The sequence below is a fragment of the Zootoca vivipara genome, chromosome 15 (assembly GCF_963506605.1).
Source record: "Zootoca vivipara chromosome 15, rZooViv1.1, whole genome shotgun sequence".
Classification (NCBI taxonomy): Eukaryota; Metazoa; Chordata; class Lepidosauria; order Squamata; family Lacertidae; genus Zootoca; species Zootoca vivipara.
This window is the reverse complement of record NC_083290.1, coordinates 7,685,918-7,713,165: the sequence shown is the minus strand read 5'-3', so window position 1 is coordinate 7,713,165 and position 27,248 is coordinate 7,685,918. Positions and strand designations below refer to the sequence as shown.

At 45.0% G+C, this 27,248-nt stretch overlaps 1 protein-coding gene across 1 annotated transcript; it reads right to left on the bottom strand.

Annotated features, from left to right (window-relative positions):
- Positions 1-2,900: 2,900 nt before the first annotated feature.
- On the bottom strand, positions 2,901-4,125 carry CCDC182 (coiled-coil domain containing 182). Its single transcript, XM_035139786.2, has one exon. The coding sequence runs from the start codon at positions 3,511-3,513 to the stop codon at positions 2,926-2,928; it is 588 nt and encodes a 195-aa protein (XP_034995677.2). The 5' UTR covers positions 3,514-4,125; the 3' UTR covers positions 2,901-2,925.
- Positions 4,126-27,248: the final 23,123 nt, after the last annotated feature.

The window sequence follows — 27,248 nt, the reverse complement described above, 5'->3', positions numbered from 1 at the left end:
AAAGCTTTATTTAGACTAGATGACTTTTTAAAAGCGTAATGGTTTCATGTGTACCGGTTCTTAGATCATATTCTTAGTTTCAATTAACAATGGCTAGATAATATAATTCAATTAAACTCCTCAGAACACTTTAAGATCTCCTACGCCTACCCACACTCTCCCTCGCTCCCACAACCCTCTCCCCCGAATTAACTGCCTCCCATTCCTTTTAAACTCCTGGCAGTCCCACCCCTCAGGAATGGAATGCGTCATTTATCCAGGAGGTTGGGGTTTAACTCTCTGCACCCTGGAGTTCTTTTGCCCACCAGGTCAATCCGTCACATAAGGCTTAGGGCCGGAAGATCTCAAGGACCACATGAACTTGGGACCCAAGTACTTAAAAGAGAACCTTCCTGAATACCAACCATCTCAGATACTACAATTGACAGGTACGGCCTTGTTGGTGCCTGGCTGGCACTGACCCATAACAGGGCATTTTCAGTGTTGGTTCCTCAGTTCTGGAATGCCCTCCTTAGTGAGGTGTGCCAGTCTCCATCTTAACTTTCAGGGAGAATTGGAAAACATTCCTGTTTACCCAGGCATTTGGCAGCTGAATGATACTGTTCCTAGCAACCCCAAGATCACTGGATGGAAGTATGTTTCTAACTGCTTTTAGATGGTTTTAACTGTAAATGTTTTTAGAATGTTTTGACTGTTTTATAATGTTTTCACTTTGTTTTCATTTTTAAAGTGTGCTTCTGTCTGCCATCCTAGGCGCCTTCGAGAGAAAGGGCAGGATATAAATTCAATAAATAATCGTAACTTGCCCAGGTAACAAGAGCTTCCTACAAGGCGTTTCTGTATTCTGTAGCCCCCTGTGCTATCAACAGAAAGGCAGGGTGCTGCCAATCTGGACCCACCCAAGCCTGCAGAACCATCAACTACAGAAAATTTTAGCATACAGTAGAGCTGCCATGATTGGGCCAAAATGGAAGAAAAAATACAGTTCCATCTCACTTTTATGTAAGTTGCTTGGAACTTCCTGCCGACTCTCAGTAATAGTCATGTGAGACCTTGGCATTTTGGACAGTGATAAGATTAAAAGATAACATCATACCAGCAGCATAAATAGAGAGCCATTCGTCTTTTGAAAGCAGTGCTACTATGGGATGGGATGAGAAGAATAACATCACAATGGCAGTAGAATTATAAATGCTTTTGGAATGTTTGTAAAGGGCGTGTTGGAAAAGCAGGGGCCCCAGACAAGTTATGCCACTCAATATCTTACGGGGTTCTCTTACATAAATAATGAAATTGATGTAAAGATGGGAAATTCCACCCTCCTGGCCCAGTTTGCTGGTCAATATAAGATGTGTTCAAATAATCCTTTGTTCTCTTTCTACCTGCTGTCTATTCTGCTTGGCCTGCTTTCACCCAGCTGAAGGCTACAAGATCCTGGCCCGCAGTCACAGATGGGTAGCTATGAACTTCATTCCCAAATACTGAGATGCTACAAAACCTAGGAATTCTGTGTCAAAACTAGATGTGCTGGAGGAGGCCAAATGGTCAACTAGAACAGGAAAAAACAAACAGTGTGATTCCTTTGTCTATGCAGTTCTAATGCTATTCTTAATGCGTTTTCAAAAAAATACTGTGTTGCTATATTACATTGATTTAAACCACTTTGTGTTCTCCCAAATTCAACATACCACTAGCTTCCATGTGAAGATAATGATGAGGAATTAAAACCAATTCCTTGTAAACACAGAGATTTTATTGTAATATAGATGCTTTGCTACATTAATAAAAAAATTAACCAATCTATATGTTTCACTTACAGTCTTGAGCCTGTAGTCTTATCACTGATCATGGTTCACATCCACACAAACATTTAAAGCACATATCTTCCACCAAAGAATCCTGGGAACTGCAGTCTATTACCCACAGAGCTACTATTTCCAGCCTCCTTAGACTAAAGTTTCCCTTGGGAGAAGAAATGAGCTTTAAATGTTTTGGCATGGGTGTGACCATGCTTTACTCTGTCTCATGTTATTGAGCAATTTCGAACCCTGTTTAGAGGACCCATTAACGCTATTGTATTGGCTGGGACGCGGATGGCGCTGTGGGTTAAACGACAGAGCCTAGGGCTTGCCAATCAGAAGGTCGGCGGTTCGAATCCCTGCGACGGGGTGAGCTCCTGTTGCTCGGTCCCAGCTCCTGCCAACCTAGCAGTTCGAAAGCACATCAAAGTGCAAGTAGATAAATAGGTACCGCTCCAAGCGGGAAGGTAAACGGCGTTTCCATGTGCTGCTCTGGTTCGCCATAAGCAGCTTTGTCATGCTGGCCACACGACCTGGAAGCTGTACACCGGCTCCCTCGGCTAATAACGCGAGATGAGCGCTGCAACCCCAGAGTCGGTCACGACTGGACCTAATGGTCAGGGATCCCTTTACCTTTATTGGCTGGGAATTGGCAGGGTAAAGACTAACACTGATTGTATTTAAGGTAACATATGTGAAATGGAATAGGGTCTTCATTTCTGGGGCATTCTGCCAAGTCTCTCCCTATGGAAGCTTGCCTGGTGCCATCTCTGTTATCTCCTTGGCACCAGCTGAATAATTTTATTCATCCAGGCTTTTCAGAATGTTTAGAGTGTATGTTTCTTAAATAGCATTTCATTCATCCTGCTCCCAAAAAGAGAGGATACATTTCCCAAAAGGAAATGCTTAAAATAAACAGCCTACTGTATTTCTTGCATCAACTAGAATCTCTCTCTTTGCACCATTAAAACATTAAATAAACTGGGGAACAAATAATTAGTTTATTACCTCCAAAGTTCACAAGATTACTCAGGTGTGCTAGAAAGCATGGAGCATTAGGATGCACAGTGTCTACATGTTATTACGATTACTTATCCTCATTTTGTTTCATTCCCATCCCATTCCTTCATAACTCTGTTGACATTTGGTCCTCTGACCCAAGTTTGAGGGCAAGACTTCCGTTTCCTCTCTCACTGATTCCAAATTGTGTTGGGTTTCTCCAATCTTTGGTCCATATCTGGAACATTTCCTCCAGCCAGGTCCACTTCTTGAAAAACATGTTTTCCATTATCCCACATCTTTTGCGTAGATCATTCTCCCTGGGCAGCAGGAAGGACAGAACTTTGCTCCGCGCTGTGCCTTTGTCCTCTTCTACCCTCAACCTCTGCTCCACGTTGTGGATTCTGGTTTCGAGCCTGGCCACCACTTCTGTCAAGTAACCAAGGATGCCCTCCAGCTTCACCAAGGTGCCCGTGACTTTGTCCTGGAAGTTCTTCATGTCCTCCTGAGTGTTTTTCAGGTCATGGCACAATCTCCCCAAATCCACGGCATATTGGGTGCAAACTGCAGAAGTCATGGTGGAGAGGAGGCAGGCTGAGGTGCTTTGAGCGGGGCCAATTAAGACTGTCGTTCCAGATGGAGACTCTGGAGGGTGTTCTTGGGACTGTCGTCCTAACTCCATCCCAACAAGCTCAAAGCTTCTCCAGGTTTCCATCTAGGTCTTAAAGGTAGTTCAAGGGCAGGGGAAATGAAGCTCTCCAGGTCTTGCAATCCCCATGGCTCCTCCTGAAGTCATCCTAGCTAGGCCAATTGTAGGTCATAAGTGAGCTTGAGCTATGAGATTGTGACCTCAGAGTCAAATCAGCAAATGGCAGAGTTGGTTGCATGACATATGCATTTCATATTTTGCCTGGCATATGCATATAGAAATCAGAGTTCCATCCACCCCAATTGGCAGACAAGAAAATATCTATACTATTATATGCGGACGATGCCCTGATACTGTCTAGGACTCCTGTTGAATTATGACGGGCGCTTCACTCTCTGGCAGGATATTGTCAAGAGAACCTCCTTACGATTAACTATCAAAAGACCAAAATAATGTCCCTCGCAAAACGTGCCAAAATTCAAACATGGACTATAAATGGTCGAAAAATTGAACAAGTGCATAGTTTTAAGTGTTTAGGAGTAGTTTTCCATGATAAAGGTTTAAGGAAAGCCCATATATAACTCATGTAACAACAGAAGCTAACAAAACCGCTTTTGCTATTATAAGATTTCTAAGAACAAAAGGCGCCCATTACATTCTGGCAGCATTAAAGCCTTATGAGGCGAAGGCACAGGCTCAACCACTCTATGGGGATCAACTATTTGCCCCTATCCCAAGTCTAATCCAATTAGAAACAGTCCAGTCTAAGTTTGTTAGAACGGCTCTCCAAACACCTACCTGTGTGTCAGGTGCCACTTTACGGTTAGAAACAGGAACGATACAGGTGGAGGCCAAAATCTGGATACAAGTGTGCAATCTATGGCTGAAATTACATCACAATCCTCAGGGCCTGGTCCCGTTGATACTGAAAGATAACTATCATTCGCCATGGACTACTAGAGCCATTGAAAATAAGCTACAAATTATAGGCCTCCAACAAACTCACCTCATCTCCTGTGATTGGCGCTGTGGGTTAAACCACTGAGCCTAGGGCTTGCTGATCAGAAGGTCAGCGGTTAGAATCCCTGTGACAGGGTGAGCTCCCGTTGCTCGGTCCCAGCTCCTGCCAACCTAGCAGTTCGAAAGCATGTCAAAATGCAAGTAGATAAATAGGAACCGCTACAGCGGGAAGGTAAACGGCGTTTCTGTGTGCTGCTCTGGTTCGACAGAAGCAGCTTTGTCATGCTGGCCACATGACCTGGAAGCTATACGCCGGCTCCCTCGGCCAATAATGCTAGATGAGCGCGCAACCCCAGAGTCGGTCACGACTGGACCTAATGCTCAGGGGTCCCTTTACCTTTACCTATAGCCAAATATATAGTCAAACAGAGGATAATTGACATTGAGAGACAGAATGATTTCAATAAAGTTCCATCTTTCCCGATATCGGAAGACCGAAGATATCTGTCGCTTCCAGCTGATTACCTAACCCATTTAGAGATACCATCACACAGAAGGGCGTTTACTCTGGCCAGGTTTCATATACTGCCATCAGCGGTTCTATATGGGAAGTTTAGACAAGTTACCCAAGAAGACAGGCTTTGTCCGTGCAGTTCTGAAGAAATAGAGACCACCACCCATGTATTTTTTCGTTGTTCCCTTTACAGAGACCTCCGAAATGAATCTACCCTAAAGATATTTGACCAGTTACCTGGACGATCTGAAGAATTGCAAACTAAATGGCTCCTTTCAGACTCTAACCCAAAGGCCACCGCTATGGTGGCAAGATTCAGAGCAAATGCTATCAGGATTCGGTGCGCCTATATAGGAAGTACTTAAATTAACTCCTGAACAGAGCCAGATTCCACTATAATTTATGCTGCAAAGTAAATAATTAATATAAAAAATAAGGATCAAAGGTTGACTGATCCCTTTTAGATAAGTTATTTTTGTTTATTTAATTTTTTTAAATATTTTAAACATTAATGATGTAATGCAATTATTGTGCTGGTCAGTGTCCATAATAAAGATTACTACTACTACTTGCTCTGTGCTGTGCCTTTGTCCTCTTCTACCCTCAAACTCTGCTCCACGTTGTGGATTCTGGTTTCGAGCCTGGCCACCACTTCTGTCAAGTAACCATGGATGCCCTCCAGCTTCTCCAAGGTGCCTGTGACTTTGTCCTGGAAGTTCTTCATGTCCTCCTGAGTGTTTTTCAGGTCATGGCACAATCTCTCCAAATCCAGGGCATATTGGGTACAAACCGCAGAAGTCATGGTGGAGAGAAGGCAGGCTAAGGTGCTCTGAGCGGGGCCAGTTAAGACTATCTTTCCAGATGGAGACTCTGAAGCGTGTTCTTGGGACTGTCGTCCTAACGCCATCCCAACAAGCTCAAAGCTTCTCCAGGTTTCCATCTAGGTCTTAAAGGTAGTTCAAGGGCAGGGGAAATGAAGCTCTCCAGGTCCTGCAATCCCCATGGCTCCTCCTGAAGTCATCCTAGCTAGGCCAATTGTAGGTCATAAGTGGGCTTGAGCTATGAGATTGTGACCTCAGAGTCAAATCAGCAAATGGCAGAGTTGGTTGCATGACGTATGTCAGGCCTGCTGCTTAAATAAAATTGCACAGCACAACATGACTTTGTCAAACCATACTTTCCCAATCGATCATATGCAGCTATTTTCTAATCGTCTGATTTTGTAAGTTGTGGAAGTTTATTTCTTACAGGTTGTTGGCCTATTAATTGTTTTTATTTCAGTTTCTACTCCTGATCAGCAAGAATGAGAGCATTGCAATAGGCTTGCTATTGCGCTGCAAAGAGGGAACTTTCTTCTCTAATTCAGGAGTAGATAACATGGTGCTCTTAAAAAAAAATGGACTATGACTCCCATCAGCCCCAGCTAGCAATGGCTAATGGTCAGGGAGGATGAGATTTGTAGTCCAGAAACATCTGGACGATGCTATATTGGTCATCTCTAGTCAGACAATCGCTTTTGGCAGCTGATGGCTACTAGCTAACATGTATTTATTTACAAACATTTTATATTTCCCTTCCTCAAAACTGATTCCAGAACTATTTATATATTAAACTGGAGCGGGGGAACCAAGCTAACAGGAAAAAAAGAGCAGCCAGTATTCCATATACTGTATATAACACTTATATAACACTTATTTAGGTGTGGCCCTGCAGTAAGAGTTTGTTTTTCCAGAAATTCCTTTCGTGTATCAAGGAAAGCAGTCACCTTGCCAGAGGAACCTTGAAAAAAAAGCACCTGTATTGAGGAGCCTAGCATGCAAAATTATTTCATTGCTTTAGTCAAGTTAAAAGCCTGACAGTTTAATCGGCTAAAATAATTTCAATAATTTGACAGCATGATCATTCTTCCCTTCTTAAAAGACATCCCGGCGGCCAAGCCCAAAATGGGAAATGCCTAGTTTTGCCCACCCACATATTTCGTCCTCCACACGCAGCCAGCCCTGTATAACTTAGCTAAAGGTTCTCCTCAGAATATTTGTGACTACTGTGTCCTCCTTAATTTTAAAGGTCCCGGGAGAGATAAAGTCTTGTTCTCCCGAGGAGGCTATTTGGCAGCCTAATTCTTATCCCCGCCACGAATTTCACAAGGCTATAAGCCGAAATGCTGCTTCTTTAGTTTCATCCCATTAGTCCTCCTAATACCCCTGTGGATTGGGCTAAGCAATTCTTCTGCCTTGTTGGTGGGAGAAGATCATAATGCTGAGTTTTTGCTTCCGCCTGAAAAGGATTTAATCCCCACAGCTCCATTCTCTGGGAGAGTCAGTCCTTGGCATTTTCAAAAAGTGAACAATGTGATAACTCCCCCCCTGCCCCCCCCCGGTCTCACAGAGCAATATCCAAAACTTCTCTACAACTCGATGGATCTGGTAGCTACTTTAAGGACATGTTGGCAATGGGGGATAAAGCCCCCACAAAGGCTTCTGGGAAAGAGATTGTCATCCAGCTATGGGGAAGTTAAGGCCTGAACCACCGCCACTCCTCCTAGCCTTGCAGGGACTGTCAGATTTGTTACAGATATTATGTAAGATTCACTCTGGGACCTTTCTGGATAAAGAGGAGAGTGGATGGAGGTTTAAATAAACAAACAACAACTAAAATAGGTTTAGAAGCCCTCTGCACATAGTGCCGCATTTACATGAATCTAATGCGCCATCAAATCTAATGCACACCTCAATTTTCAAAACCTTAAAACAAAAAACAAAAAAAGTTATTTGCTGCTGAATGCAGATGTGCCATCAAATCTAATGCGCACCCTAATTTTCGTGACGTAATTGGGCCAAAGAAGGATCACATTACATTCAGGTAAATACAGTATTTTGAAACCAAAAGCGTGACTAAATATTTCTGAGGAAAGTTTCGCTCTTGGGCAGGGGTTGTTGTTTTTCTTTCTGTTAAAGTGTAAGGTCCTAAATATAGCATCCCGATGGCAACAGCCCCATAAAACAGAAATGTCCCCTCCCCATGGATCAGCGTATCCATTAGGCTGAGCAAATATTGTCCTGTTCTGTCCTTGTAATTCTATTTTGATTGATCCTTCTACACGCTAAGGGGAAAGTGAGAATGGGGCTCACGCCTGGCCGAAATGCCAAGAGGTAAAAAATGTACGTGTTTGCTCACTGTGCAGGGCATGGAATGCTTTTATCTCTGTAGGGGGTGGAATTTTAGACTGCAGAGACCTGGGTTCAAATCATCAGCATTGGTTTCCCCAGTTCTTCTGAAGTTCACAAGTAGAAAACCAATGGCCCACTGGCCACACAAATAAGGGCTTGAAGCTCACCTATTTTTACTGGCTATTTTAGGCTACATCCGTACTACAGCTCCCAGGACTCTTTGGGACCACCCACAACTATTTAAGTGGTACAAGAGGACTTTATAGAGCAGAAATGGCCTTAACTTTCTGCTGTGAAACAACTGGGAATCAGAAAACTTTGGTGCAAATCGCGCAGAGAGCTATTTGCAGATCAGCAGATCCTACCTAATCTATCTTCTGACCGCCTCCGACGTAGAGTGTGGCTGAAAAACCTAATTGTTTCTTAGGAGGACGGTAAACAGGGTGGTACTTCTTCCAGATGAATTAAGCCAGGTAAGAACGGTGTGATCTTGTAAACAGAGACACACTGCGAGTTCAGCTGGAAACCTTTTATACTGACCCAGCTGGAATTCCATCAGGAATGAGGGCAGAAGGTGAAATCAGAAATATAACAAGTTGATAAACCATCTTCTCTCTCTGTTCCATCTCATCTCCAACATGCTGTGTGTATGTGTGTGTCTTAAGAAAACCCGTGCCGAAGATTTCCACCCATCCAACCTCATTTTTTGGTAACATTTTTATTTCAGATTACTGCCCCATAGCTGAAAGAGGACAACTTTATTAGGCGTGAGCAACACAGCTGTCTCCCGATTTGGCGTGTGTGTGTGCTTCTTGACAGTTACAGATATTCCTCTGTGAGATACGGCAGAATATTGGGGGGACGGAAATGAAAAAGATTATATAAAGAAGGTAAAGGTAAAGGGACCCCTGACCATTAGGTCCAGTCGTGACTGACTCTGGGGTTGCAGCGCTCATCTCGCGTTATTGGCCGAGGGAGCCAGCGTACAGCTTCCAGGTCATGTGGCCAGCATGACAAAGCCGCTTCTGGCGAACCAGAGCAACACACGGAAACGCCGTTTACCTTCCCGCTTGGAGCGGTACCTATTTATCTACTTGCACTTTGACGTGCTTTCGAACTGCTAGGTTGGCAGGAGCTGGGACCGAGCAACGGGAGCTCACCCTGTCGAATTGCCGACCTTCTGATCAGCAAGTCCTGGGCTCAGTAGTTTAACCCACAGCGCCACCTGCGTCCCTGTAAAGAAGGTAATACTGAGCGATTTCTAGTAAAGAGTCAAAGAACCATATAATTCAACATTTATATAGACAAGGCTTTGGGGGAGCTGTTGGAAAACAAAAAACAGACTGGAGAGGTGGAATTAAGGGTTGCTTTTTCTTGGTCTCAATCAGTGTTTTTCAGACTTTCCAGATAGGGAATGTTTTCCACGCTGAAGTGGTTAGAATGCAGGACTAGGACCTGGGAGACAAGGGTTCAAATCCGCACTCAGCCATGAAGCCCACTGGGGCTACTTCTCAGCCTAACCTACCTTACAGGGTTGTCATGATGATAAAAGAGAAAGGAGAAGTGTGTATATATATTACTTTGTGCTCCTTAGAGAAAAGGATGGATATACATGTACTAAGAAATAATAATAAACTGCGCAAACCTAGCCTGTGTACACACCATACATTTAAAGCACATAGGTAAAGGTAAAGGGACCCCTGACCATTAGGTCCAGTCATGACCGACTCTGGGGTTGCGCGCTCATCTCGCAAAGCCGCTTCTGGCGAACCAGAGCAGCACATGGAAACGCCGTTTACCTTCCCGTTTACCTTCCCGCTATAGCGGTTCCTATTTATCTACTTGCATTTTGATGTGCTTTCGAACTGCTAGGTTGGCAGGAGCTGGGACCGAGCAACGGGAGCTCACCCCGTCACAGGGATTCGAACTGCCGACCTTCTGATCAGCAAGCCCTAGGCTCAGTGGTTTAGCCCACAGTGCCACATAGCTTCCCCCAAAGAATCCTGAGAACTAATTCACAAACCAGAGAGCTACAATTTTCAGCACCCTTAAACTACAGCTCCCAGGATGCTTTGGAGAAGCCATGTGCTTTAAATGTGCCTTAAATCCATGGTGTATACGCAGCTCAAAAAGTTCTGGTCTGTGCTTGAACCCCTCCTGTAAAACAGTGACAGTCTGGAGGCCCCCGCTTAGCTTCCACGCTAAGGTTACCTCTCATAAACTGCTGCCAAAAGAGAAAGGAAAAAGAAAAGCCTCCTGGCTTTTATTGTCTTCCCATAATTGCTGCTTATTTTACATTTCTGCATTTGCCAAGCCGTCCTGCCAGACGAGACAGCAGGTCACAAATTTTGCAATTTGTCTTGTCAAAAGAGGCAAATAACGTCTTTCTGCACACGCCAAGAAGCTGGGCGGTGTTATCTTCACCCCAACGCTCCATTTTCTTGCTTCTTTCCTTCCCAGCCCCCCATTTTCTTACGCTTAAAATAAAGGAGAAAATATGAATAGAACAGAAGACAATCCTTTATTCCTTCTGATTAATTAATACTGAAATGGGGAAGGAGAAGAAGTAAAAGAAGAAGAATGAGGGGAGGGAACTATCCCCCCTCCGAAGGCACAGAGCGGTGGAAAAAAATACCTGTGTAATTTCTAAGGTGTTCCTGCTGCGACAGTGTTCAGCGGCCCCTGTGACTTTCCCCCCAATGTCATTTGTCATAATTTGACACTGATAAAGAGTTTCTCTAGAGCCGTGTCTCTTCAAGGCAGTGAACGTATCCATATCAAAGCCACTTGTGTTGTCCTTTTTTGGAAACCATTTTCCTCTTGGCCTAGTTTTCCTTTAGATTCTCAAACCGCTATTTGCCTTTATGCCCCCACCCTAAAACAGTCTCCCACACACACACCTTGCATGCACAATCTCACACAAAACTCCACTTTCCTTCTATAGCTGATCGTAATTTCCACACTGCCAATCATCAAACAGACTTTGAAGGGTGGGGAAAATCTGTGGAGGGGTCACCAAACCAGTATGCGTGCTCCCCTCTTCAGATTTAATATTGATGTTCATCAGTCCAGGAGGAATATGCCCCTGTTAATTAATATAGCGAAGGTGTCTTTGTGGGAGCCATGGTTACATTTGGAACTGATGGGTGCTCCTTTTTTTTTTTGCTCCTTGTTGTTATTATCATTATTTTCAAACTTATTAACTAATGTTATTTGGAGACCAAAGAAATAAAGTACAGTGATGCCTCGCAAGACGAAATTAATTCGCTCTGCGAGTTGTTTTGTAATGCTAAAATTTCGCCTTGTGGTTTTCCAATTTCAACAAAGCAAAAAAAAATGCAAAAAAATTCGTCTCGCGAGTCAACAAAAAGATTTTCGTCTTGCGAGTTTTTTGTTGCACGAGGCATTCGTCTTGCGAGGTACCACTGTATAAGGGAAACAAAGAAAGCAGCAAGCCTTAGAAGAAAGCAGGCATAGTGCTCTGTGTGCTAATTTTTATCTTGGATATGCAGGCAAAAAGAAGCCAGTGCAACTTCTATACACCCCCGTTGGTAAAGAACTGGGTGGCTGGCCCCTGGTAGAAAGACACAGTGCAGTGCTGTGATGTCAAAGGAGCATTACATGCAACAAACCCGTGTTGCTGTTGTGCAGGAGTGCACAAATGTCCGTGCCGAAACGTCCACCGCCAAGCACAATGTGTTTTCAGTACTAGAGACCCAGCTGGATTTCACAGTGGGAACCCTGTTGCTGGGATGCCTTCCCATCATTTGGAGCCTAAACTTCAGACCAGACTAAATGGAGCTCCCCATGATACCTTAGTAGGGGGCAGGTGGAGGGAAAGAGGAAGAAGAAAGAGAAGACGCAATTGTATCAAAACATTCTGCTCTGATTAACCATCCTCTCCTCTGTCAGGCAATTCTGGAAGCCAGCTGTCTTGACTAGAAAACAACAGATAAGAGTCAAAGCAGAATCCTTTTTTGGGGGGGCAGGTTAAGCCTTTCCATAGCCTGGAGCGCCTATACCATTACACCAAGTAACATCATGTCGAACTACCTTGCAGCTCAGCAGAAGCCAATGGCCCTCCTATCAGGTTGTCAAGAGTGAATTATGTGGTCTCTGATACACACACACACACACACACACACACACACACACACACACACACGTCCATGTTTCAGGGCTATTTGGCAGAACCCTGGTTTCACAGCTCAAGTTGCATCTGCTAAAATTGCTCGTGAATTGCAATCTCAGAATGCAGCTCTCAAAATCAGGAGTATTCTGCATGAGGTTTGAAGGGCTGTGATTATAGGCATTGCATTTTAATCCCACCTTTCCTCCTAGGAGTTCGGGGTGATGCATATTGGCTCTCTCTCTCTCTCTCTCTCTCTCTCTCTCTCTCTCTCTCTCTCTCTCTCTCTCTCTCTCTCTCTCTCTCTCTCTCTCTCTCTGTGTGTGTGTGTTTTATCTATCCTATCAGCTACCCTGTGAAGCAGATTAGGCCAAGAGATAGTGACGGGCTCAAGGCCACCCAGTGAACTTCATGGCCATAAAGGATTCCAGCCTAGGTCTCCAAATACATAGTCTGAGTCTATAACCATTACACTATACTGCCTCTCACAAAACTCGCAAACACACACAGCAGTACCATTAAGGCTAGTTTCAGGACACCAGTCTGGAGCACCACAACCTAGAGGTCACAAATAACAGCCAAAGGCAGGTGATTGGAGTGGCACAACAATCGGTCTTGGCATTTCTTAGAAGTTTGATATTTTATACCAGGCTTCCTCAAACTCAGCACCTCCATATGTTTTGAGACTACAATTCCCATCATCCCTGACCACTGGTCCTGCTAGCTAAGGATCATGGGAGTTGTAGGCCAAAAAAACATATGGAAGGCCAAGTTTGAGGAAGCCTGTTTTATACCAAGTCTCCGTCTGAATACATTTCAACCAAAAGGTGTGCTCCAAGTAAGGATTCATTTAACTAAGGTTAACGTCTGCAGCTGCTGTGTACTTTAAATGTATGGTGTAGATGTGCCCCCAAATGCTACTCTGAGACTAAAACACCACTTTGAAACTTCATATATCTGCATCTTATAGGCCCTTCAATGTGTGATTGTTCCTTTTTCTGTGAAAAAAATCCTGAAAAACCAATACTGCAAATCAGAAGAATAAGCCATGCCAAGCAATCCTGGCTGCTTGGCATGGCTTATTGCTTGCTTGCTCTACATATGACTTAGAAAGGAACAGACAGGGGTGTATGTGATCTTCGGCTGTGTTGTCATTGGGGTTAGATTTGTTGTTGCTTTTCTGTTTGCACTGGCAATTTAATAAGGGCTTTTAAAAAAATAATAATTAAAGGCCTTCCACGGTTAAAAATAACGCAGACAGGGCAGATAAAGATACCAGTTAATTAGCACCACGTCACGATTGTAGCTTCCAATATTCCCCAGCCATATGGTCAACTCGATGTACTTCCATACAGCACAGCAGATCCAACAAAGGCTTCATTACCAGACATCAAGTGGAAGAAGCCTCCGGTTATGTGCAAATCAGGAGTGAAACCTCTTATTTCAGAACATTCCTGAGGTCGTGCAATGCTGAACAGCTGCTTGGAAGCTGCCAGGCGACCTTCAGAGAAATAAGCATATCTGCTTGTCAATATCACAGGGACGAGGATTGCCGGAGTTTTCACTATGATAGCAAACTAGGTACTGCCAGCTCCTCAGATTGTATTCGCTGACCTCCGGCACGGCAACTGGGAACACTATGCATTTGTTTGTACCATGCTAGGGTTTTGTTTTCTTTTTAATCTGCAACTCTCCTAATTAATAGGTCTCTGAGCACTTTGCTGAAGCAAATTCAAAGCAAACCCTTTACAGCAAAAAAAATCTCGATGTTTTGTTTTCACACAGTCGCAGTGACCACAAGTAGCATCTGGGGATGGCATTAGAGGGCTAGAAATAGATTTTTCTGAGTGACCGTGTTCATCTGCTGACAGCAGTAATCTGCGAGAGGGATGTCGTGTTCTCAGGCAAGTGATTCGTGATACCACATAAATCCGTAAGGACAAAAATTAGGCGGGGGGAATCTGCAGCTACATGGACCCTAGGCTCTGTTCATCCTCAGATTCTCCGGGTGTCTAGTAAACAAAGGTGAAATGCTCAGTGAATTCACTGAAATACTCTCCTACCTACACAATGTGTGTGTGTGTGTGTGTGTGTGTGTGTGTGTGTGTGTGTGTGTTTTAAAAAAATTGTATTATTACCACCAGGATAGCTCAGTTGGTAGAACATGACACTCTTAATCTCAGGGTTATTGGTTCAAGGCCTAAACTGGGCAAAGGATTCCTGCATTACAGGAGGGTTGGACTAGATCAGGGGTCAGCCAAGTTTTCCAGCAGGGGGCTGGTCCACTGTCCCTCAGACCTTGTGGGGGACCAGACTATTTTGGGGGGCGGGTGAACAAATTCCTATGCCCCACAAATAATCCCGAGATGCATTTTAAATAAAAGTACACATTCTACTCATGTAAAAACACCAGGCAGGCCCCACAAATAACCCAGAGATGCATTTTATATAAAATGACACATTCTACTCATGTAAAAACCCGCTGATTCCCAGACTGTCTGCGGACCGAATTGAGGTGATTGGGCTGCATCCGGCCCCTCGGTCTTAGTTTGCCTACCCATGGACTAGATCACGGGTGGCCAGAGGGCCGGCCCTACAGCAAGGCTGGGTGGCGCAGGGCGCCAGGACAAACAGCCTCCAGGGGGGCGCAGCATTGCATATTAAGCATATTAAGATATGCTTAAGACGGCCCTGGGTGGCCAACTCCGAAGAGACTGCAATCTACTCACAGAGTTGTTGAGATTTTTTTTAGGAAGGAAGGCCCATTTTTTTAGGGGTTCAGGTCAGAGTTGTTGAGATTTTCTGAGGTGGGAGGAAAGCCGTTTTTTGGGGGGTGAAGGGCTAAAATTTTGAGCATTTTTTAGGGGAGCCAAAGTTGTTGAGCTTCTTTGGGGGGAGCCAGTGATCTACCAGTGATCTACCACAACGTCCAGTGATCTACCGGTAGATCACAATCTACCTCAGGCATTCCAAAACTGTGGCCCTCCAGATGTTTTGGCCTACAACTCCCATGATCCCTAGCTAACAGGACCAGTGGTCAGGGATGATGGGAATTGTAGTCCAAAACATCTGGAGGACCGAAATTTGGGGATGCCTGATCTACCTGTTGGATGTGCCTGGACTAGATGATGCTTGTGGTCCCTTCCAACTCTACGATTCTATGATGTCTCAGGGCGTGTCACAACATTGTAAAATGCATTAAAAACCATTTTGGCACCTGAGACGAACCACAAAATGCTGCTGCTGTCCCCTGGAACAAGGGGGGAGTGAAGATGTTTGTTAGGAACAAGGCTCAAGCAAGGCTTTCTCCTCTCACTGCCTCCACATTTAACTCGTGGGATTTCAACAAGCTAGACTTCAACTGCAAAAGGTTGAAATTGCAGAAGTTAAATGTGCGTAAGATGCCCACATTTTTAAGCACTCCTTGGGGACACAGCTATGGGTGCAGAGCTCTCCCTACACTTCAGAACTTACCGTTACAGCACTGAGGAGCATCACTCAAGGCTGCCATCTCATTGTCCTTAGGTAGGAGTGCAAGTCACTTGTCACACTGCCTAGCATAGGAGACTGCTCCATCTCTGCAGGGATGAAGGTTTTGCACAAAGCCAGCTACAGTAAAAAAAGCCAGGTAAACTCCTGGAGATCAGCAAGAGCAGTGAAACTGCATGTAGCTCCTTCTGCCTTGCCTTCTATGCATTGCCTAACAAGCCAGCAAATGACTCATCCGGAGACCTGGAGCTCTATTTGCAATTCAAAAAGATAACAGGGAGAGGGGAAAGTCACAGCAGGGAGTTCACAAGCACCTTCTGCATTAGAGGACCTGTGTCAGCGTTTTTCTCCCCCTCAGTAGCCCTTTGTAGAATTGGGGGTGGGGTGGAGGAGCTGCAAAAACCAGTATCAGAGGACAGTATTTTGGTATTAAATGGGCTAATAGTTCTGCAGCTGCAAGCACCATGGAAAACTCCCTTTACTGAGCAAGATTTTAAATTCCTGCTTTACACAGCTAAGGTGGATCAAACTATGGTTAAAAACAAGAATGCAAATTATTTCCTTAGAAACTCTCTCTCGCTGTGTGTGTGTGTGTGTGTGTGTGTGTGTGTGTGAGAGAGAGAGAGAGAGAGAGAGAGAGAGAGAGAGAGAGAGAGAGAATATGAGAGAGATGTGTAAGGTAAAGGTGCCCCTGACCATCAGGTCCAGTTGTGTCCGACTCTGGGGTTGCAGCGATCATCTCGCTCTATAGGCCGAGGGAGCCGGCATTTGTCCGCAGACAGCTTCCGGGTCATGTGGCCAGCATGACAAAGCTGCTTCTGGCAAACCAGAGCAGCGCACGGAAACGCTGTTTACCTTCCCGCCGGAGCGGTCCCTATTTATCTACTTGCACTTTGACGTGCTTTCAAACTGCTAGGTGGGCAGGAGCTGGGACCGAGCAACGGGAGCTCACCCCGTCGCAGGGATTCGAACCGCCGACCTTCTGATCAGCAAGCCCTAGACTCTGTGGTTTAACCCACAGCGCCACCTGGGTCCCTGAGAGAGACGTGGGGATTCAGCCATTCAAAAACCCACCCATTTCAACTTAGACCAGCAGTATTTGCACTGTCTGACAATTCTTATTTTATATTGACTGAGAACATTTGATTGCAGCCCTTCTCCTTCCTGGTTGGGCTAGCCGCTAGGTTGTGTGGCATGTATTTATAAGAAAGAAAGAGAGCAAGACAAAGAAAGAAAACATCCTGCAACAAAGTGTGCCACATCCTAAGGCTACATGAAATCAGCTGACCAGCCTCACCCCACAATAGGGATTGGGGGGGGGGATTTGGTTCAGTTCACATTTAAAGTTGAACATACCAGTGGGTATGTTCAACTTTAAATGTGAACTGAACCAAATTGACTCTGCACTTTCTGAAACATAGGAACTAAAACAGTCAGACAATGTAACTTGTCCTTCTCTGAATTTTGCCATGCAGTTCATCCCATACAATATAGGAATTGGTTTTTCGGTGTTCTGGAACCTGCCCTTCAGAATTCCCTCCCCTTGAATATTACCGGTAGACAAGGGCCATCTTGGCTGTCCTCGCAGCAGAAAGAACTTCCTGTTTCAACGAGGCTTCTAAGCTGAGATCTCTCTCAGTCTACATCTGCACAGGAATTTCTTTAAAGGCTTTAAAAAATACATTATTGTCTTATCACTTGTTGTTTGCTGCTCTGAGCTCCTTTGGGAGCAAGGGCAGGATAGACATGTAATAAATTAAACAAATAAAGTGTGCATAAATTACTGAAAAATGCAAACAAAAATGCATTATTTAGGAAAGATTGCTTTACAAATATGTGTACATTTACAAATAATGTGTACATAAAAATGTGATATTGGGAAAAATTCACATTCATATCCTGAATTTTCATGAGGTCTTAAAAAAAAACCAGTGCAAACTGATGGGGAAACATGGAAAAGATAGGGGAAATGGTAGAGGGACTTAAGTACAGTCATACCTCGGTTTAAGTACGCTTCGGTTTGAGTACTTTAGGTACTCCGCGGACCAGTCTGGAACGGATTAATCCACTTTCCATTACTTTCAATGGGAAAGTTCGCTTCAGGTTAAGTACGCTTCAGTTTAAGTATGGACTTCCGGAACCAATTACACTCATACTTCAGGTTAAGTGCGCTTCAGTTTAAGTACTCTGCGGACGCGTCTGGAACGGATTAATCCACTTTCCATTACTTTCAATGGGAAAGTTCACTTCAGGTTAAGTATGCTTCAGGTTGAGTACAGAATTCCGGAACCAATTGTGTACTTAAACCGAGGTACCACTGTATTAATATCTGTCTGGTGTTCCTCAACTGGTGCAAACTAGATCATCTAGGCTAGGATGTTTTCAAATATTAAAGTGGTATATAACTGTTTTAAATTTAAAAAATGAACCCTGTTACTGGAAAAACAGCATAGAATAAAATAAAATCGAACAGCTCAACCGCTCAGGGAATTCCATGGGCACCAAACCACCCTGCACTTTCCACAACTAGCTTTTACTGCAGAACTGCACAGCTGTGGTTTTCAGAGCTTGACTCCACACAGCAATAGGTTTCGTCTGGACTAAATGCAGCTTAGGGCATTTTCAGACCGGCTCTGACTTGTCCTTAACATCATGGTGACTTGCGGGGCAGTCCCATTCCAGATAATGGGATCCCAAGTGAATTTGGGAGCCTGGAGTAGATGCGTGTCAAAAAATAGGGCAGTGGCGGATTCCACCCCCTTATTGAAAAAAGGCCACCTTTTGGGAACAGGCGCAGCCAAGTCCATGTCTCGGTAAAGGGACTGGGCAAAGCAGATATTGATTTTTGTGAGAAAGGGACTGCCTCCTGCCAGAGTGCCATTTCCTATACACAATAGGGTGTCGGGCACAAATCTGAAGTTGTCACCCTGAGAGAATTCACCAGCTACTATCGGGCTTCTCTTCCCCATGTTTCCTGGGGAAGAGGGAAGGGTCTAAGGTCACACAAAATGTCATTAATCATTCTTCCCAGATGCCAAGGTCCTCATTGGACAGTTCTATTAATCAGGGGGCTATCAAAAGTACAGCTTGCTTTAGGTCTCCATTGTACGGCTCTGCCGCCTATCATAGAGGAGATAATCTTATCAGCAACAAGGGTGGGGGGGGGTTGCCCATTGAGTCGCACGAGAGTGGAAGAATGGGGTTTCTTTCCTTTCCTTTATTTATTTATTTATCCTCCCGCCTCAGAGGATGAGCTGTTTCTTGTCTTGTCAAACCTGTGGCCTTTTCTTTCAAGAATCAGCTTTCAGAATCCAATTTGTCAAGCCGGACAATCATTTGAGAATCCAGGTTCCTTTTTAAAAAAAGTGTAAGGGGGGTGGGAAGGCTTGGTTGACTTTATTTATTTATTTATTCTTAAAGGCAGGTGGTTTTTAAAAGGTGGCTCAAAAGGGATTTGGAAACAGGCTGAGTGGACCACAACATCAATTAATCTTCAGAGAGCAGAGGCTTTGTGAAGATGGAGTGTCAAAAGGCAAGTTGCCGGGTTTTAGGAGATGGAGAATATCGATGTTTCCCATCATTTTTTTCTTATTTCTTTCTTTTCACTTTTTTTTTGTTCTATCCCCCTCCAATGGAGCAAAAAGAGCGTAAAGGGATATTCATCTCAGTTGATGCATCAACTGAGGTAAAATAAAGCCAATAATGGGTGCCCATGACTTTATTTTTTCAGAGGCACAAAGTCCGAGGTAAATTTATCCACTGTGCTTTAAGGAAGGAAAAACAGGAGGGCTATTTGGCAACATGGCTACAATATTACACACTGTGGACCAGGTAGTTCCCACAATTTTTCCTCTACCATGAAGTTATCGTTGTTGGGTTCTTTTATTCAAAATATGTTATGCCCCTTCTTTCCTTTTTTTAAAAAAAATGCTCAAGGTGGTTAATAGCCTTTTTAAAACAGTGGCAGCAATAACAAGTTACTAGGTGGCATTAAGACGAGTTGCTGCTGTGCTCTGTCTTAGCAGGCCTATCTTATATAGGGGGGACACACATGGCGGCAACAAAATGTTGCAGTGTGGAATGCTCCTGTTCCCAATCTAACCATTATTTAAGCTTTGTGTAAGCAAATCAGGATGAGTGTTCAACAAACCAGTTGTGTGAAGGTAAATGGTAAGGTAAAGGACCCCTGGATGGTTAAGTCCAGTCAAAGGCAACTATGGGGTACGGCACGCGTTTCGCTTAAGGCAGAGGGAGTTAGTGTTTGTCCACAGACAGTTTTCCAGGTCATGTGACCAGCATGATCTCTGGCGCAATGGGACACAGTGATTAGTGCCAGAGTGCACAGAAATGCCATTTACCTTCCTGCCACAGCGGTACTTATTCACTTGCACTGGCATGCTTTCAAACTGCTAGGTTGGCAGAAGCTGGGACAGAGCAATAGGAGCTCACCCCGTCTCGCGGACTCAAACTGCCAACCTTCCGATCGGCAAGCCCAATAGGCTCAGTGGTTTAGACAAGAGCACCACCCATGTCCCTGAAGGAACCTTAAATGAAAGCTGAAAATCCAGGAATGGGGTTGAAATATCCCTAAGGGGACTTAGTCAACCCCTCTCCCCTAATAGGCACTTAATGTAAAGACAATATTGAACAAGCGTTCCAGATTTGAGTGATGCCAAGGACCCTTTCGTTTCCACCATGGTGCTTCATCCTCCTATTCCACTGAGGCTGCAAAGCCTCACCTGATGCCACATGGCACAAATCTCCGTCTCTTCCTCTTCTCCTCTCCTTTCAGAAAAGCACAGCACAGTACCTGCCCCCCTTGCCCGACCCAACATCCTTCTTGCCGATTGCTCATGTTGCAACCACTTAACCGGAATATCCTTGAGATATCTTGTTAGCTCAGTTACGGGAGAAGGAGCGAGGCTGGCGAAGAAAGGCTGGCTTGTAGATTCCTAGGCTACTTTATGAAAGCTGACAATCCAACTATCTCTATTACATGCTTTTTTTATTTAGCAGCTGTATGCACAGTGGGGCTTGGTGGGAAGGTGCGGGGGGAGCCGGGAGAAAGACAAACTAGATTGCTTTTCTGAGGCCTGCAAAGAGACCCAGAAGCCTACAGTGGGAAGGGTCGGATTCCAAACTTACCAAATAGAATGAAGGGTATGGTAAATGGGGTGTTTCACTGGGCATATATACAGTCACCTGAAAAAGCATCTAATTCTTCCCAAAGACATAACAGAAGCTGACAGGCCCATACCATTCCTCACTTTCTAATCCACACAGAAAGGTCAAGGCATTGAAAGTCTCAGGTTAGCGGGTGCCTCCAGACTGCCACTATTTTGAGGGAGGGGCTCAAGTATATATTTATCTAATGGAAAGTTAGATTTGTGCAATTACAGAGGATCAAAACACCGTCACCTGCATGCAACAACAACAAATTAAACAAGCTTTTTTGCAGTTAGGAAAGTGATGATAAAAAGAACTGGAAAGTGCAGTGTGAGTGAATGTTGAGTGGGAAGATGTGTAAACACCCAATAAAAAAATTCAGGATGAGTGCTCACATAAACAGGTCATCTGGAAACAACCCACTCGTTTAGAAAAGGACCGTGCATATTTACTACTACAAATAGCAGCAATAATATCACTTTACATTGTAGAAAAGTGGTTTAATTTCAATCCAGATGTGCAAATAGAAACTGTGGTGGTATGTAATTGCAAACTTTGGTCACATCACCATCATACATTTAAAGCACTTTTACACCACAAACAGCCATGGCTTTCCCCAAAGAATCCTGGGAACTGTAGTTTGTTGTGGGAATAGCTCTATGAGAGGTCTCCTAACTACCCGGTATTCTCAGCACCTTTTAGAAAACTACCGTTTGTAGGTTTCCATTCTCCACTGGGGTTCCCTGGAACTGCTTCCCTCTGTGGACCCACTCATAGCACCCTTTGGTTCCTACTTATCATTACAGTAGGTGAAGCCGGAGCCAATGGCAGACAGAGCCAACTAAATCTACTTCTGCAAGGGCATCAGTGAGAAAAAGGAGGAAGATGCTGGTGGCTACCCTTTGGGCTGGTTGTAAATAAGAAGGGAGGAAGGCGGGGGGGGTTAGCTGAGAGCAGATGGAGGTTAGTGGGATGGTGCCCCCCTTTTCCCTGATGCTTGCTCCATTTAGCCTTGGCAAACAGCAATCTCAATATACATTCAGCAGCAAGCCCAAGAATATCAGCACACACACACATGACAACCTCCTAGCTTATCATGGTGGCAATGTTCCTAGAAGCTGAAGCCATCCGGAGAACTGCTGGCAACCAAAAGGAAAAAAGAAAGGGGCAAGATGTAGAAAAGGCCTGATGGGATGTGACTGGCCCAGAGTCCTGGGATTGGAAAGCAAAGAAATGGGAAGCGACCAGCAAGGCAACCGGACAATGAGAAAAGCGTTTGTGATTTTTGCCGTGAAAACGGGCAGTTAAAGATCATTGGAATAGACAAGGCAATCTTCCGACAGGCTGGAGTCGTGATTGCCTCCAACGTGATGGAAGCAAGCAGGAAAAAACACACAAGGCGGTGCTTAATAGCATCCAATTTCCAATAACTTACTTGGACTCTCAACTTGCTGGGGGCAAAGATTCCTGTCCCCGCCCCAGCTTTTATACAGCCATGCAGCAAAGGCTCCAAAAATTTCTTGATTTATATTGCACTAACTATTAGGTTCAGGACAGACAATAGGAAGTACTTCATAGAACTCACTGCCACATTGTGCAGTGCTAGGTGCTAGAGGTTTATTCAGAAATATCCGTGAAGGATAGGTTTATTAACCATGCACTAGCTATGACAGCCAAATGAAACCCCCATGTGTAGAAGCAGTATAGCTCTGAGTTCCAGGTGTTGGGGAGGAAGAACAATGGATGGCCACTATCTTCCTGCCCTACCTGCAGGTGTTGAGGCTTGTGACTGACCATCATGGATTGGAAACAGAAATATAGGGCAGAACAGAAAAGGATGCCTACTTGCATTCCTAAACATGACTCACATTGGATACAATGCAGAATACTGAATGTCTAATTTTGCAAGGAAAATATGTTGTTGGCATCCCTCTGTACAGTCATGCCTCATGTTACGTCCGCTTCAGGATGCGTCTTTTCGAGATACGGACGCGCCGAACCCAGAAGTCCCGGAACAGGTTACTTCCGGGTTCGGAGCGTCCGTGACCTTCGCGCTTTGTGCTGAAGCGATGAATTACGTCACGTGCCTGCACAGACACGGCACTCAGGATGTGACCTTTTCAGGTTGTGAACGGGCCTCCGGAACGGATCCCGTTCGCAACCAGAGAGACAATGGAGTGCACCTCCGGGGGTGAAGCCAAACCGCTGTGTCAGCAGAACTGAAGTGATCTTCCCAGGGAAAGGGGAGGGAGGAGAAAGAGACAGGGAGCCCAAAGTAACTCAGCTACGGTAATAGGATTTACACCCAAGCAAGTGGGTCTATAGATAACAGTTTTAAGGAGTTTCCAGATAGGGGATTAATATTGCAAATAAGTCATTCAGATATCGCAGTTCGGTTGCTGACAACATACTTTTGTTTCTTACTTACTAGGGTTTTGGGGGTTTTTTGGTGGAAAGGGTAAATCTAGATTAAATTAGGAAATCTGGCATTCTTATACTCACAGTTTGATGCTGGTATTTTGATTGTAGTAGCACCGGAGCACAGGAAGCTTCCTTATACCACGACTGGTCCATCTAGCTCAGTGCTGTCAACACTGACCAGCAGCGGCCCTCCAGGGTTTCAGAGAGGACCTTCTGCATGGAAAATGGATGCTCTACCACCGGGCAAGTGTCTGTGAGAAAAACAAAGGGAGCAAACTGAAGTTTGAAGGAGAGATGGAGCCAGAGCCAGTAGAGTTTGGAGTGACCCGACATGGGAGTGATGGACTTTGGCTGCCTGTTGGGAGTGTTCCCTGTGACCTTGAACACAGCCCAGCCCATAGGGTGTCCTCCAGGTGTGGTTGGAGGGCGCTCCCATCATCCCTGCCACTGGCAATACTGGCTGGGGCTGATGGGAGCTGTAGTCTACCAACATCTGCAGGGTACTACATTGGCTGCTCCTGGCTTATGACCAGCCAGTACCTATATTTGTAAATAGACACTAGCATTACAGAATGCCAATATGCTTCCGAAGGAAACCAAACTCAGGTAAGCACTGCATCCTTCCAACTTCTCACCAAATAAAGTGGGGTGATCTTAATAATATCTATGTATACACTCAGAGGAAGGCATAGCATATGTGGGGGAGCAGCAAAGATGGAAATATGTTTATAACTATAATGGAAATTTCAGGGATTCTGTCATTGTACTTCGTAGAATGGCCTCACCTCCATTTCAATTTTTCTTCCATTCTATTAGCTTTACAATATTCTGTCTGGCTAGGGTGATAGATTGATTTAAGGATCAGCTTGTTGGGGAAATCAGGGCTTGGAACGGCTCACGCCTGTGGCCTAACTTCTCTATCTTTTTAAATATTTCAGTTCCTGGAGATCTTTATTTCCCATTTCGATTTCCTGTAGCACACTAAATTTATCTTAGTCAGTTCGTCAAGTTGTCCTCCTGCTCTCCTCCTCCTCCTCCCTCTTATCTCCACTTCCCCCTGTACGACCGGAAAAAAACACCTACACTATCTCTGCTGCCAATAAACTCAACCGGTGGTAATCCGCAGATTATTTTGATAGGACAGCATTCAAGGCGAAGGCAAAAACTTTGAAGTAGAGGACTCATCCTGGTCTCTGGGCACATTGCCCAAAGCCCAGCAGACCCTTGCTTTGAGGATAAATGGATTTTTGCTGCCCACTGATGGATGCATGGAGCCAGGATGGGCCACTGGTCTATCAATCCCAGTATGGGATTCTCCGACTGGAAGCAGCACTGCAATGTCCGAAGCATAGGGACAAAAGTTCAGTGATAGAGCATGTGCTTTGCAAGACAAATTAATGCTCCCCAGAAGGTTGCTATGTTCATAACCTGTATCTTGAAGGTGTGTGCATCATAGCTTAACAGTAGAGATCTGTATGCAGAAAGTCTCAAGTTCTATTCTCAGCATGTGGAGGGGGAAAGGGAGTCTAGCAGATCAGAGAGTGGCACTTGATCGCCATCCTCTGCTGCCCACTAGGTGCCACTGGGCTCCATTCCTACCCTGAAGTATCTGGGTGCTATCAGTTGTCCCCCATGTTACAGAGGCTCAACTAGAACCAGACTTTTAGTGTCGCTGGTCCCATGCTGTGGAATGCTCTTCCAGCAAAGATTCAGCAGGCCCCACTCGCTTTTGACTTTTGCTTAAGTTGTTTTTTTAAATTAGTCAGTCACCTTAAACATAGAATCAAAGAACTGCAGAGTTGGAAGGGACCCCAAGGGTCATCTAGCCCAACCCCCTGCAATAAAGGAATCACAGCTAAAAAAATCCTGAAAGAGGGGGATCTGGCACCTTCACTATACAGTTTTCATCATATGGGGAAAGGCAAACCTCTTTACCTGGGCCTTTGAGACCTGAGAGGTATACTTTTAGGACTTATTATGTAATTTGTTTTTAGCTTTGTTGTTTTAAATTGTTGTCACCCACCCTGGGAAACTAGGGTGAAGGGCAGGTAATAAATCATCACCATAAAATGTTGCACACGCCGTCTTCCCTAATTCACATTAATAGTGTTGCTAAGAAAATAGCCAAGGTCATGTGGGAGAGACAGGCACACATGCACACAAGAGAAAGATGGCGCATCTTCTTTCATTATTTTTTTTTTTACAAGCCACCAGAGAATGAAACCTGCGTAACATTATATATGTCAACCTCTTTTGAAGTACGCAGCCCTGACACAAACTCGGCACCATTCCTTTGCCAGGTACCTGCTAACAGTCTCTATTACAAAGGCATTTGCCTCCTGGAGATACTCTCACAAGCAGAGTCAAGCTAGTGTGGAACAGTTCATTCTCTCTCTCCCCCTCTAAGGCCAGGGAAGACGGGTGTCTTCTGCCGTGCTCTGTCCATGGGGTCACAAAGAGTTGGACACGACTAAACAACAACAACGATCTATCTCTCAGTACATTTCAGCCTAGCAAGAGGCACCCAGCACATCTCTCTGTAAAACTCTACCTTCATCCCACATGCATCCTCTTTCACTGCGCTCAGGCATGATACTCACTGATGACACAGAAAGATTATTTCACATTTTGCATCAAATGACCGTTCGAGAGATGACTATAATATATTCTCTTTCCTAGGAGCTCGTGATCCAGGCTTTGCCCTTGAACACTGCCTTAGAATGTTGTAAAAGTAGCTAAGCTCTGCCCCTCTGGATCAATCACATCATATATATTCCTTCTCTGGACAATCTGCACTTGGCAAGGGAAGGGTGCATCGCTGGGTGCAATCCTCAATTTGCCTTCAGTGCTCCTTTAGGAAAACTGGGCAGATGTGAGCCCCCAAGGAGAGAACAAGGAAATAGCAGAGGTGACCAGGGTAAGGAAGAGGTGGGGGGAGCCCACTCAAAGTGGGGACACCCCCATCAAGCTACCGGTACCTTGGCGAAACCTGGAACCAGAATTCTGGGTAGCACTAGAGCAGGCACCCCCAAACTGTGGCCCTCCAGATGTTTTGGCCTACAACTCCCATGATCCCTAGCTAACAGGACCAGTGGTCGGGGTAAGATGGGAATTGTAGTCCAAAACATCTGGAGGGCCGAAGTTTGGGGATGCCTGCACTAGAGTGACATACAGACTTTTCTGGTTAATGGAGATGGAATGGAATGGGCAGTTCCACAGTGGTACAGACCAGGTTTGGGGGGGACGGAACTGTGATCCTTCCCATGTCACTGGACTCAAACTCCCATCAGCCCCAGCTAGAAGACCCAGTGGTCAACACTAGGGGCTGGTTCATTGGGGCACTGCCCCACCAACCTCAGTCTGCCTCCACATTACCACCTTCTTGTCATTGGCTCTGGCTTTACCTACGGGTTGTGCTCCCTACCTTCTGCACTGCCAATCTCAATGGGCATCAGACACCAGTGGGGGGGGGGGGGTCAGAGATAATGCAATTTCCAGTCCAACAACATCCAGACAGCCATAAATTACTCACTCCTGATAAAGACACAGTGCAGCTCACAATTTTCTTCTTGATGCATTTACTCAGAGGCATAGCCGGGGAGGGGCAGGGAAGGGCAGCTCCCCCCCCAAAAAAAATTTAAATAAAAATACATAGCAAACTCGGATTCTGCCCCACTCCCCCCAAAAAATCCTGGCTATGCCCATGCATTTACTTTTCATTTTTTGTCTGGGCTTGGCCTCATTCTGCTCTCATTTTGCCCCAGCAACTGGATTTATGAAAAAGGTGGATCCAATTGCTCTGGGGCTCAAAGCTTCCAGAGACCTGGCCTTTTCTCTTGAGGCTTGCCATGACACCCAGCCTCCCAAGAGCTGGTCGGTGCTTATGCTTTTTCTCCTTGAGTCTTCAAGCAGAGGTCAACAACAGAAGGACACCTTCCCCATCTCCGGATTA